General features: G+C 44.0%; 1 protein-coding gene across 2 annotated transcripts in view; it reads right to left on the minus strand.

The window, feature by feature from the left end:
* The window catches only part of ITFG2 (integrin alpha FG-GAP repeat containing 2), a 32,574-nt gene extending 21,253 nt beyond the window's left edge, over positions 1 to 11,321 (minus strand). Inside the window, exons 1-5 of one of the 2 annotated variants that reach the window (XM_089671143.1) lie at positions 11,109 to 11,321; positions 10,927 to 11,022; positions 5,600 to 5,641; positions 3,713 to 3,869; positions 2,108 to 2,244 (exon numbers count right to left, since the gene is read on the minus strand). In XM_089671143.1, coding sequence (XP_089527269.1) covers positions 2,108 to 2,244; positions 3,713 to 3,869; positions 5,600 to 5,641; positions 10,927 to 11,022; positions 11,109 to 11,204 — 528 coding nt within the window. In that variant the 5' untranslated portion in view covers positions 11,205 to 11,321. The remainder of the gene's footprint in view (positions 1 to 2,107; positions 2,245 to 3,712; positions 3,870 to 5,599; positions 5,642 to 10,926; positions 11,023 to 11,108) is intronic. The other variant, XM_089671145.1, reaches the window with a different exon arrangement.
* Positions 11,322 to 13,074: the final 1,753 nt, after the last annotated feature.

A 13,074-nucleotide genomic window follows, 5' to 3' on the forward strand; every position in this document is an offset into this window, starting at 1 on the left:
CCATAGCCCTGTAAATTCTGAGGAAGGCATTCATAAGCTTTTTGAAGTCACTCAACTCAACTAGTACCACTTTAAAGTAAGAGTTCCACATTAACTACTCTAACAGTAAAGAACGCCTTCCACGACCTAACCTACATTCTTCTAGTCTCAAATCATGGCAAAGTGTCCTTTTCAGGGATACTAGAATAAACAATTCATTACAATTACCCGAGTCTCCTTTCATATATTTGTATATTGTAATCATATCCCCTTTTAAGCACCTCTTTTCAAAAGTGATTAATCTATGTAAATCGCTCCTTGTAGCTGGGGTCTCTGGTCATCCCCTGTACTGTGGCCGCAATCTCTGGTCATCTCTTGTACTATGTCTCCAGTCTCTGGTTATCTCCTGTACTACGTCTGCAGTCCATTGGTTCAGAATATTTTTTTTCCGGTTTCTGCCTCTAAAACCTAGGTGCGTCTTATGGTCATGGAGCGAAAATACGGTATATGAAAAATCTACCAATCCTTATGTACTGATGGTCTATTTAATTTCCTGAGGAGCTAATATGCCAGGGCAGTAAAAAAAAAACCAAAATGACCCCTTTTTGGAAAGTAGACATCACAAAGGATTTAGTCAGAGGCATGGTGAATTTTTTGAAGTTGTATTTTACCCTGCAATTCCTTGAAAAAAAAAAAATAAATAAAATTAGTTTTTCCTTTTGCCACAAAATTGTTATTTTAACAACTTATTTCTCACACACAGCATAGGTATACTTGCAATTACACCCCAAAACACATTCTGCTGCGCCTCCCAAGTAAGAGGATACCACATGTGAGATTTTTTTCACAGCTTAGTCACAGAGGGCCCCAAAATCCAAGAAGCACATAAAATTACACATTTCGTTTCCTGGCTAACTATGGCACTTTTGAAGGTCCTGGACTATCAGGACAATTGAAACACCCACAAAATGTCCCCTTTTTGGAAGCCAAACACTACAAAGTATTTTAAAGGGGGAATGAGTCTTGTGAACACGCCTTTTTTGCCACAAGTTTTTGTAAAATGTGGAAAGAAATTTTTTTTTTTTTGTACACAAAGTTGTCAATTTATAAGATATTTCTAACACACAGCATGGACATACTAAGAAATACACCCCAAAATACATTCTGCTACTCCACATGAGTATGGCAATACCACATGTGTGAGACTTTTTCCCAGCCTAGCCTCATAGAAAGGCCCAAAATCCAAGGAGCACCTTGAGGCATTATAGGGACATAAATTATCCAAATTCTTGACTACCTATCACATTTTTAGAGGCCCACTTGGGACACCAACAGATGTTGATGGGGCACTGGTACAAAGCGGCAGATGTGGATGGGACACTGGTACAGATATTGATGTGCACTTGGACAGGGACAGATGGTGCTTGGTGCACTGGTGTGGGATGGCTGCACTGTGTGTGATTTGTGTGTAGCTGTACAGTAAACAGCAGCTACACACAGATCGCTGACAGGCTGCAGCAATCCCACTCTCACTCTCCTCAGCTTAGAGGGACAGCCAATATAGGAGACACGTGCCTCTGTTTACATTGTTTGACTGGACATACCCATCACAAGATCAGGAGGGCCAATCAGGGAGCCCATGTTCCGATCTGTGATGCGCTGTGTCCAAGGGACACAGCCATAATGGGACTGAGCTGCTGTGTGGCCCCTAGGCTTTGAGTGAGCCAAGGTTCTGACACCCCCTATGCACAGCCATTTATTGGGAGTATCAGTGCACTGCTGATGGTTGGGTTGTTTTACAAGTGTTTACATATACTATAACCTAACAGCATATCTTTGGAGTAGCAGTTAAATAGCACTGTGAAAAGAAAGGCAAATTCCTCATAAATAATAACACTTTGCAAATATTGTACCTATCTTATCAATCTCTATCCAATTAGGCAGGCCCTTGTACTACACAGCTGCTGATAGATCTAGAGGAGATTATACAGCCAGAGTGTAATGAGTGTAATAGTTTAAAACTAACTGCAATACTCTGAAGTCAAGATTCAATACAGTACCAGAAATCACAGCCATTAACCTGTGTTTGGCAACCAAACTAACATTTACAAGTTTCTAAATAACTTACCTGTCCCTCAAGAAGCCATTTTTTCAAAGGTACAAGCTGACCATAGGATATGTCAGAATCTGGGGGACACTCCCATCGGAAAGCACGTACTACACGGTCAGTGTAACCCAAAACTAGCTCATAGCGGCCATCTCCATCTAAACAAGAAAACTGCACATAAGCTATAGAGAACTACTGAACACTCAAAACATAGTCATACAATATTACTGGCAGAACTGTAAGCAGAAATTTAGTAACCTGTATTAGCTTTGGTAAAGCAGCATTCACTGTGAAACAGTTATAAGCTGGCTTTAATGTATCCATCAAAGAGACAGCTCTGAAACTGAAAACGTCAGTTCAAAACATGTAAACTTTATAAAGAACCAAAATACTTACTATATTTGAGAGCATCTTACCTTCACTGCTGTTCCACTGGCCAGCTTTAAGGTAATGAATCAAAACAAACAACTGGCTAGTCCAGTTCCAAGGTCAATGGACTATGAACAAAAGGTAGTGGAGTGAGCTGGTGCAATACATCTATAATAAAACCAAAGTACTAAGTAGGTTGGTTGTGCTCCCTGTATGCACCTCAAGGGAAGATTTAGGCCTCTTGCATACCAGATGTTTTACCATTTCTCCTAGATGCCTTTCCTTCTGGCAGCATTTTGGCATAACAAATGCTTGTAGTTTAGATGCATCAAGCACTTGGGCATTAATTTATTTTATTAGACAGAATAACACGCCTAGCATGAACGTGCGTTTACATCAGGGGTGGGCAAACTTTTTGACTTGAGGGCCGCAATGGGTTCATATATTGGACCCGGGGGCCGGACCAAGAGTAGATGAATGATGTGTATGTGTCATCCATAGTAAGTATAGTAATATTCCCGCATAGTAATTAATCCCCCATATAGTAATTCATCCCCCATATAGTAATTCATCCCCCATATAGTAATTCATCCCCCATATAGTAATTCATCCCCCCTATAGTAATTCATTCCCCATATTAATTCATCCCCCATATAGTATTTCATCCCCCACAGTATTATTCCCCCCAAGTAGTAAGCCAAGTCCCCCCTGTGTCAATTCACTTACCTTTGCTCCGCGCGTTCCTCTCGCCGTGTTCCCGCGCCGTTCCGGTCTTCAGGGCGGGCTGTGAGAGGAGCCTAGCTCCCCTCACGTTTGTCACGCTGCCCCGCATACACACCCTGACAGCCAATGTATCACGCTCCGCGGGCCGGATTAAAAGGTCCGCCGGGCCGTAGTTTGCCCATTGCTGGTTTACATGCATCAAGCATTTTTTCTGCTAAAACGACGCTTCTCCTGGACAGGCCAAGTTTTTTTTCTGCCACTAAATTTCCCTGCCTCTAAACTACTCTAAAAGTGTGTATGGACACATAGGCTAACACACAGGGGCATTTAGAGGCAGAAAAAAAAAGCCACACCAGACACCCCTAACAGCCACGTTGAAACCATCCAGTGTACATGAGGCCTTAGAACTGTATGCCCCTGCCTCAATCTCAAGAAAAAAAAAAAAATACAAAGCTTATAAAAAACAGTCACATCTTCCAAATATAGCCATCAATAAACACAAAAGGTATGGAATTTCAGTAAATCAGCACTTACCTATATCACTTATCAAAACAAGCTTTGTATTGGCAGGCAGATGCTGAGTGTAGTTGGCTTTCATTTCCTCTCCCATAAAGTCCCATGTAGTATCCAATTTGGAGCTTAGGTCAAAAAGATGAAACCATCCCTCAGCACTGACTGCAACCACGAGATTCTTAAAGAAAAGTGATAAAGAACAGTAAAGGTCTAAATCAATCACTGTACCATGTGTTTTTTTTTTTTGTTTTTTTTTTAAAGGTAATGCAAAGAGCAATGAATATACAAAGCGCTACCAACAGATTTCAGTTTATTCCAAAAATGTTTGCTTTTTGTCTTATTAAATATTGATTTAAAGAGTAACTGCACTTTTGTTGATGAAAAAAAAAAAAAAACACTCAAGTACTCAGTGATCAATGTTCATGTTTTGAACAGGGATTTTAACAAACTTTGTTGTAGATGTCTACCTATTTCTGCTCTGAAGAAAAAGCAGTTTGTTCTTCTGTGTCTTTTGGATACTGTTTCTTAACGGGGTGACTTTTATTACTGATCTGATGCATTTGCAGGGTTCTAATGAGGAAAGTTGCAAGGCCTGCATACCTTTAGAAGTGATTAACCCTTTAGGAGAATTCCACCAAAAAGGTACTTTTTGCTGCAGAGGATGCCTAAATCTGACACTATCAGTGCAGATGTCTGGGAAAATAAGGTCAGCCAATCACAAAAGCAAGAAATGACATTTCTGGGGAAGTTCTGTACACCAACTGTATACAGAACACCTCCAGGTTGCCATATTGCACTGAATTTTACAGAAAGCTACAGTGCTGCAGACTGAAAAGGAAAAGTCATTTTTAAGAACATTAAATCACAATATGGCTTGTGCTGCAATTGTATATACTATATTTTTTTTGTATTTGACATATTTATCCACAAAAGTGGAGTTACCCTTCAAAATCAGTGAATTAATGTATGGAAATCAGTAGATAATCATGATAGTCAAGTGATCAGCATTTTCAGAAGACAAAGCCAGCAACAGTAGCCTGCACAATTACTTAGTACAGGTTTCCTTAACCAACACTGTAGTGTGCCATCATTAGTGGATATTACCTTCGATACTGGAGCATAGATGGAAGAATTAAAATAAACTCTGAAGAAAATATCCTAACATATACTCTTTCACATGTATAAAGATAATGGAGAGTCTGTCAACTAGGGGAGAAGAGGGTAAACTGCTCTAGGTAAGATGAACAAGCACCTAGAGGTGTCTGCACCATAGCTGTAACATCCTCCTAAATGCTCTCAGGATGTTGAATCTTAAGCTGTTTTGCCAGGAATAGTGCCAACATGTCTTGATAATACAGAGGTCCTTTCTGCCCCCTGCCATTCCTACTGACCAGTAAGCCTGCTTATGATACTGCATGCGGGGAGGCTTAATAGCAAGTTTTGACACTACCCAAAACTGTCTGTTATTAGCCTGTCAGAACGGTTCAGCATTCTGCTGTGACCGGGGAGTTTGGGAGGATTCATACATTGACAAGAAGCATGTCGATAGGAGTGACAGAGACACGAGTGCACCACTGTGCTGCTTCTTTATTCACTGTCCAGTAATAGGAAGGGACAGGTCCAAGATGACATGGGCTCAGAGAAACTGGGTGGAATGATGCTTTCCATCAGATTAAGAACATCTAACAGCAGAAAAAGTACTGCAAGGGAAATCTCTAGATTTAAGCTTAACAACAGAGCTGATTTTGTTGATTTAAAAACTTTAACTGGCTATTAATTAAGGTTATTATTTTGGCTGGAGTTATACTGTAAAAAAAATAAAACTCAGAAATTTAAAAAAGAAACAGAAAACATGCAGGATAAACATTTGAAATCTTTGCAGACAAACTGGGACATCTTTACTCTTACCTTTCCTTTGTTGCAAACATCTCCAACACCGACACAGGTCAGCTGGAAAATAAGTCACATGAAGTAAAATGTAAATGAGTGAGAAGTAGACAGAAGTGACCTCCAGGCAGCACTACGTGTATTCATGTTTCCTTAAAGCAGAACTAAAGGCAAAACTTTCTTCTTTCATTTTGGATAGAGCAGGAAAAAAGGGGTCTCTCAAAGAATTTAAAGTTATACCACATACCAAACAAATATGTCAAAAAGAACAAAAATTTATTGCAGGGCTTTTTAGGTGCAAATGAAATCAATCCGCACAGCCACCATTGTTCTAAAATCTTTGTTTTATTAAATTGACCACAGTAAAAATATCACAGGTGCACCCTCAACAAATCACACAATAGAGTAAGTTTAAGTGGTTCTATATAATTTATTATATTATATAATAATAATAATAATAATAAGTGGTTCTAAAGGAAGCAGGTTTTTTTTCACCTTAAAGTGTAGGTAAACGCCTTTTTTTTTCATATTTTACCTAAAAGGTAAAATTTAACCACTTGCCTCCTGAGGATTTACCCCCCTTCCTGACCAGGCCATGATTTGTGATACGGTGCTCCGTTACCTTAACTGACAGTTGCGCAACATACAACGCTTCACCCAAATAAAATGTACATCCTTTTTTTCCCCATAAATAGAGCTTTCTTTCAGTGGTATTTGATTGCCTGTGCATTTTTTATTTTTTTGCTCTATAAACAAAAAAAAGACCAACAATTTTGAGAAAAAAAAACCACAATATTTTTGACTATTTGCTATTAAACACGTCCAATAAAAAAAAAAAAAAAAAAAAAATTTACAAATCAAATAGCATCATAAATTTAGGGCAAAATGTATTTTGCTACATGTCTTTGCTAAAAAAAATCCCAATATGTGTAAATTAATTGATTTATGTGAAAGATATAGCATTTAAAAAATGTTGCTATACATATTGGAATTTTTTATTTTTTACTAGTAATGGTACCGATCAGCAACTTATAGACTTCAGCGGGCATTCTGACACTGGGGGGAACTGACTTGGTATCACTGACATCCCCAGTGATACCAATACAGTGATCAATGCTAATAAAAAGCACTGACACTGTACTAATGGCACTGGGCAGGAAGTGATTAACTTGTGGGGTGATCAAAGGGTTAACTGTGTGCTGTTTCACAGTATGCTGTAAGTGTGCTTTCAACTGTAAACACACTGCTTTGTATGGCTCTAGTATGCAGAGCCATACAGAGCAGTTTGCAGGAGCTGACAGCAGAGAGAACTGTATTGTTTACATACAGTTCTCTCCCCCGTCGGTAATGCTCGACCATCACTGGGTGTTGGCGAGTAATCACCGGCAGGGACCCAGTGATTGACAGCCGAGGCATTGTATGGCAGCTTGCGCGCACACCCTAGCTCCTGCTGTTGTCAATCACAGCCAGTGAGGACGGAGCTAACAGCCAGTGAGGAGAGAGCGAGGGATAGGGCAAAGCCACACTGCGTGTGTCAATAGACACACAGAGCATGATTCAGGAACAAAACCGCATGAGTGCCCCCCATAGCAAATAGGCTAAATACGCCAAATACCAATTTACATACGAAGCATACAAAATTAAATCTCAAGTCCAAGTATCCAGGACTAACAGAAAGCTTTTATTAGTCAGAAGGTATTCGGTATGGCCAGCATGTTTTGCGTATTGCTTCTTGAGGAATCAGATGAAAACAATAATTGTAAGGACCCTTTCACATGTGCGATCTGATCGGGTCCACTTGTCAGTTTTTCAGGAGGACCTGATTGGATGGTCCATGTATTCCTATGGACTGCTTATCTCTGATCCTATAAAAAAAAAAAAAAAAAAAAAAAAAAACACAGGTCAAGTCCGTTTACACCCAACCGGCCATAGAGCGGAGTAGACTCTGTCTGTGTCCACTCTGCATAAACTGAACAGACATGGACCTGTTAATCAGATTCTTGCCCTGTGTGAAAGGGGCTGTGATGCTTATCAAAGATTTCAGGACTCTATATACTGGTAGGTATAGTACGCAATGTGAGCAAATGAGGGGGGGGGGGGAAGGGTTAACTCCCATAACATCACAGCAGAAGATGATATCCACTTCCCACCCAGGTACAAGCAGAAATGATTTTGTCTTCCCTACCGGCCAGGAGCGTTACCTGTGTGAGACGTGAATATATTCTTAAAGTGGTTGTAAATATCAAACATGCAATATGAACAAATCATATCCCTCGATAGTGTATGCTTGTCTCATTCCAGAGTACTAAGTGTCATTTGTGTCTGCTGCCCTGTTCCTCTGCTATAAGCATGATTCACTTCTGACTGATTTTCCTGACACCAAGAGAAAAATGGTGACAGGAGTGGGCACAGGCTATGATTGACAGTCATCTCTGCTCCTGCTTGGAGGGGGGTATGTCCCTTCCTCTAATCAACTCTCCTCACGGATATAAAATTCAGCCCCCTGCCTTTTAGAGCTGAGAGATCCTGTGTACATTCTGCATTTTGAATGGATGTAGGGGGATTGCTTTCATCTCTGTGTATCACCTGAGGCCAGTCAGTTCACTAGGTATATGTGAGGGTTTACAACCACTTTAACCACCTTCCGCCCGCCCGCCCTATAGTACGACGGGCGCAAGGTGGTTCTCTCGTTCTGATAGGACATCATATGACGTCCTACCATTCTCACTCACTCAGGGAGCGCGCAGGATCATGGAAAGAGCCAAAGATGTTGGCTCGGTCATGTGATCAGCTGTGTCCAATCACAGCTGATCACATGTAAACACGGAAATGCCGGTTATCGGCATTTCTCTCCTCTCGAGCTGTCACGCTGACAGCTCGAGAGGAGAGGAGAGCCGGTAATCGGCTTTCCGCGGAGGGGACATGTACACTGATCATCAGGGCACTGATGATCAGTGTGCCCTGATGATCAGTGTGGCCCCAGAAGTGCCACCTGTCAGTGCTCATCTGATCTGTGCCAAGTGCCAGTGCCCATCAGTGCCACATCAATGCCACATATCAGTGCATACCAGTGCACATCAATGCCACATATCAGTGCATACCAGTGCACATCAATGCCACATATCAGTGCCCATCTGAGCTGCCTTTCAATGTCACCCATCAGTGCCAGTCAGTGCCACCTATCAATGCCAATCAGTGCCACCTATCAGTGCTGCCAGTCAGTGCCCATCAGTGATGCCTGTCAATGCCTATCAGTGCAACCTACCAGTGCCTCCTCATCAGTGCCACCTATCAGTGTCCATCAGTGCAGCCTATCAGTGTACATCAGTGCAGCCTCATTATCGCACATCAATGAAGGAGAAAAATCACTTATTTACAAAATTGTATAACAAAAACTAAAGAAAAAACATTTTTTTTTCAAAATTTTCAGTGGTTTTTGGTTTAAGAAAAAAAAATCCCAGAGGTGATTAAATATCACCAAAAGAAAGCTCTGTCTCAAAAAAATGATAAAAATTTCATATGGGTACAGTGTTGCATGACCGCGCAATTGTCATTCAAAGTGTGATAGCGCTGAAAGCTGGAAATTGGCCTGGGCAGGAAGAGGGTATAAGTGCCCTGTAGGCTAGTGGTTAAAGTGGAACTAAATATTTTTCGTCCAAGGAAACTGCCATCTTAGGCTCTGTTTGATCTGTTATGCAGGCCACAGACGGTTCGTTTATCGGCCGACTTTTTGTCCGAAAGAATAATCGGCTGATATTCGCACTGTTAGTGGGGCAACGTCATCGACCGATTTTCGTGGTTCCTCCTCGTTTCTTTCATCGGTCATGCTGGAAAATTTATGAAAAACGGACGATTTTCGTAAGCATTGGTGGCAGCAGAACAACCATTTTTGAACCGTCTATGGCCTGCATAACTGCCATGGTGCTGCACATGTGATCAGTTATGACACCAGCCATTTGATGGTTTGACAGTTTGGCAGAAGACACAAGCAAATGTGACAGTTGCATTTCCAGCATGCATGTACTTGAAACCATTAAATTTGTTCCACTTTAATGCAGGCCATAGACGGGTCGAAAACCGGCCGTTTTTTAAAAACAAAAAAAAAATTAAAAAAATGTAAAAAAATCGGTCGTTCAATAGGCCGACGTTACCACCAATGGTTAAAAAAAAAAAAACGGCCGATTTTCGTCCAGTCTATGGCCGGCATTTAATTACTTCTGTCCCTTGCAGAGAGCTCCGCTATTATATTTGACATGAAAAAGTATTGCAGTTGCAACAATGTGTCGATTTGTATCCATTTTGGATACAGATGTTTTTATTCGGATACAAATAGATACATTGTTGCAACCGCAATACTTTTTCTTCTCAAATATAATAGCGGACCGGAATTCTTATTCTTTTTCTTCTTCTTGCAGGTCACGGCTCATGCTCAGATTTTTTATCGGTAAACGATCGGCCGATTTGCCCATCATTGCCAGGAAAATTGGCCGATTCTTTTCCAACTTTACCGATATAAAAAAAAAATGTGCCAAAACCCCAAAAAACGGCCGACCAATTAACCCATTGACGGTGCGAAAATCGGCCGATTTTTTTTTCGGGAAAAAAAAAAAAAAAAAAACTACATATTTCAAATGGCAATATCTTCATTACAATTTTAGATCATTTCCAGGGAGGGACAAACCTGTTAACTCCACAATTATTCCTAGCAATCAGGGTCACTTGTCAGGAATGGAAGTCCTAGAAGCACAGTGGCTAAGCACTCCAGCCTGGCAATACTAGAGTCGTTGGTTCAAAACCCAACCACGGCACCACCTGCCTGGAGTTTGCATATTCTCCCTGTGCCTGTGTGAGTTTCCTCCAGGTACTCCAGTTTCCTTCCACACTCCAAAGACATGCTGGTAGGTTAATTGGCTCCTGTCTAAATTGGCCCTAATATGTGTATGTATGAATGTGAGTTAGGGACCTTAGATAGTGCGCCCCTTGAGGGTTAGGGACTGACGTGGATGTTAAATATATATATATATATATATATATATATATATACACAGGGGCGGACTGACCATTTGGAAACTCGGGCACTGCCCGAGGGCCCGGGGTCAGTAGGGGGCCCCATGAGATGCCCCTGGTACCTTTTTCATAGGATTTTTTGAGTTTGGGCAAGGACACAGGGGCCCCATGATCCCCTATTGCCTGGGGGCCCCATGAGTTGTCAGTCCATCCCTGTATATATATATATATGTGTGTGTGTGTGTGTGTTAAAGTGCTGCATAAATTGACAGCACTGTATACGTGACATAAATCAAATATTAGACAGAAGGTGTCCATGTAGCAGTATGAGGGCCGCTCACCATGCCAGTACAGCAGCGGGTCAGCCAGGGCTTGCTCTCATCGTTCTTGTACACATGCAGCTTCCCGCTGGTGTCTCCTAGGATCAGTTCATTCAGCTGGAAGGAGAGAGGTATAGGGGGCGTGGTGAATACATCAGTCACATGACCAGGCACCCTCGTGTACCGCCCCCTTCCCCGGTTACCGAATCATTATCTGCGTCCCCGAGGCACAGCGCATGCGGGAAGAGCGAGCCACTGAACTCCAACACGGCCCGCTGGACGTAGCTGAGGGAGCGCATGGCTGTACTTCTCTATGTCACCGGCCACTCATCACTGCCACTATAGGAACACCGACTGGTCCACCACTGGCAATATAGCTGACACTTCCCAACCACTGGAAGAACCCGGAAGTGATGTTAGTGAGTGAAGCAGGAAGTGGGTGGAGCGTACGCAGTGTGAACTGAGAGCCCGGGAGAATGTTGAAGGAGGGCTTCTGACAGAACTTTCACATTGCTGGTTTATTGGCCACAACATTGCCTAGTTCTTACCAAAATGTCAAAGGCAACCAATAAGACCAATAATACTGTATACCTTTTCTACGTGGGGCGTATAAAATATGGGCCTCCCTAGATCTTCAGGTAATAGTGAGGAGTCCTGATGTGTTTGGACTAGGAGCCCATGTGTGCAAGGCCCCTTTCATGGGGGGCAGACTCCGTCAAGCGGATCTGCCTGCTCAACGGGGAATCTATCCGCTGAGTAGGTGAATGACCGGTTTGTGTCCACTATTCCTTATGGGGTGGTCGGATGTAAACAGACTGTATGTTTACATCTGATTGTCATCCAATTCACTAGACCAGTGGTGGTTAACCTATGGCATGTGTGCCGCAGTGTTCACTCAGAGCCCTCTCTGTTGGCATGTGAGCCAAGTCGCCCCAGCAGCTGAGCAGCAGATAACAGTGCACATATGTGCATACTCGTCAAGGAGTAGCGGCACCAGGAGATAACGTCACAAGCCACGACTTGTCCGAGCATTCGCATGGCTGGTCAGTGCGCTGCCAGGGATATATATATATTGGACTGGCTGAGAGTTTTAATACATTTGCTTTTAACACAAGATTTTAGCTTGTGCTGGTGGTCAGTGGAACTTTGCCCAATTGCATTGGTGGTCGGTGGACCTTTGCCCCTTGCGTTGGTGGTCGGTGGACTTTTGCCCCTTGTGTTGGTGGTCGGTGGACCTTTACCCGTTTCGCTGGTGGTCGGTGGACCTTTACCCCTTGCGCTGGTGGTCGGTGGACCTTTACCCCTTGCGCTGGTGGTCGGTGGACCTTCGCCCCCTTGCGCTGGTGGTCAGTGGACCTTCGCCCCCTTGCGCTGGTGGTCGGTGGACCTTCGCCCCCTTGCGCTGGTGGTCGGTGGACCTTCGCCCCCTTGCGCTGGTGGTCGCTGGATCCTTCGCCCCCTTGCGCTGGTGGTCGCTGGATCCTTCGCCCCCTTGCGCTGGTGGTCGCTGGATCCTTCGCCCCCTTGCGCTGGTGGTCGCTGGATCCTTCGCCCCCTTGCGCTGGTGGTCGCTGGATCCTTCGCCCCCTTGCGCTGGTGGTCGCTGGATCCTTCGCCCCCTTGCGCTGGTGGTCGCTGGGTCCTCGCCCCCTTGCGCTGGTGGTCGCTGGATCCTTCGCCCCCTTGCGCTGGTGGTCGCTGGATCTTTCGCCCCCTTGCGCTGGTGGTCGCTGGATCCTTCGCCCCCTTGCGCTGGTGGTCGCTGGATCCTTCGCCCCCTTGCGCTGGTGGTCGCTGGATCCTTCGCCCCCTTGCGCTGGTGGTCGCTGGATCCTTCGCCCCCTTGCGCTGGTGGTCGCTGGATCCTTCGCCCCCTTGCGCTGGTGGTCGCTGGATCCTTCGCCCCCTTGCGCTGGTGGTCGCTGGATCCTTCGCCCCCTTGCGCTGGTGGTCGCTGGATCCTTCGCCCCCTTGCGCTGGTGGTCGCTGGATCCTTCGCCCCCTTGCGCTGGTGGTCGCTGGATCCTTCGCCCCCTTGCGCTGGTGGTCGCTGGATCCTTCGCCCCCTTGCGCTGGTGGTCGCTGGATCTTTCCCCCCCCTTGTGCTGGTGGTCGGTGGAACTTTGCCCCCTTGCGCTGGTGGCCGGTGGAAATTTAAATGTATTCCCA

Source organism: Staurois parvus, unplaced genomic scaffold (assembly GCF_062004578.1).
Source record: "Staurois parvus isolate SC_StPar_1 unplaced genomic scaffold, SC_StPar_1.0 ptg000099l, whole genome shotgun sequence".
Taxonomy (NCBI): Eukaryota; Metazoa; Chordata; class Amphibia; order Anura; family Ranidae; genus Staurois; species Staurois parvus.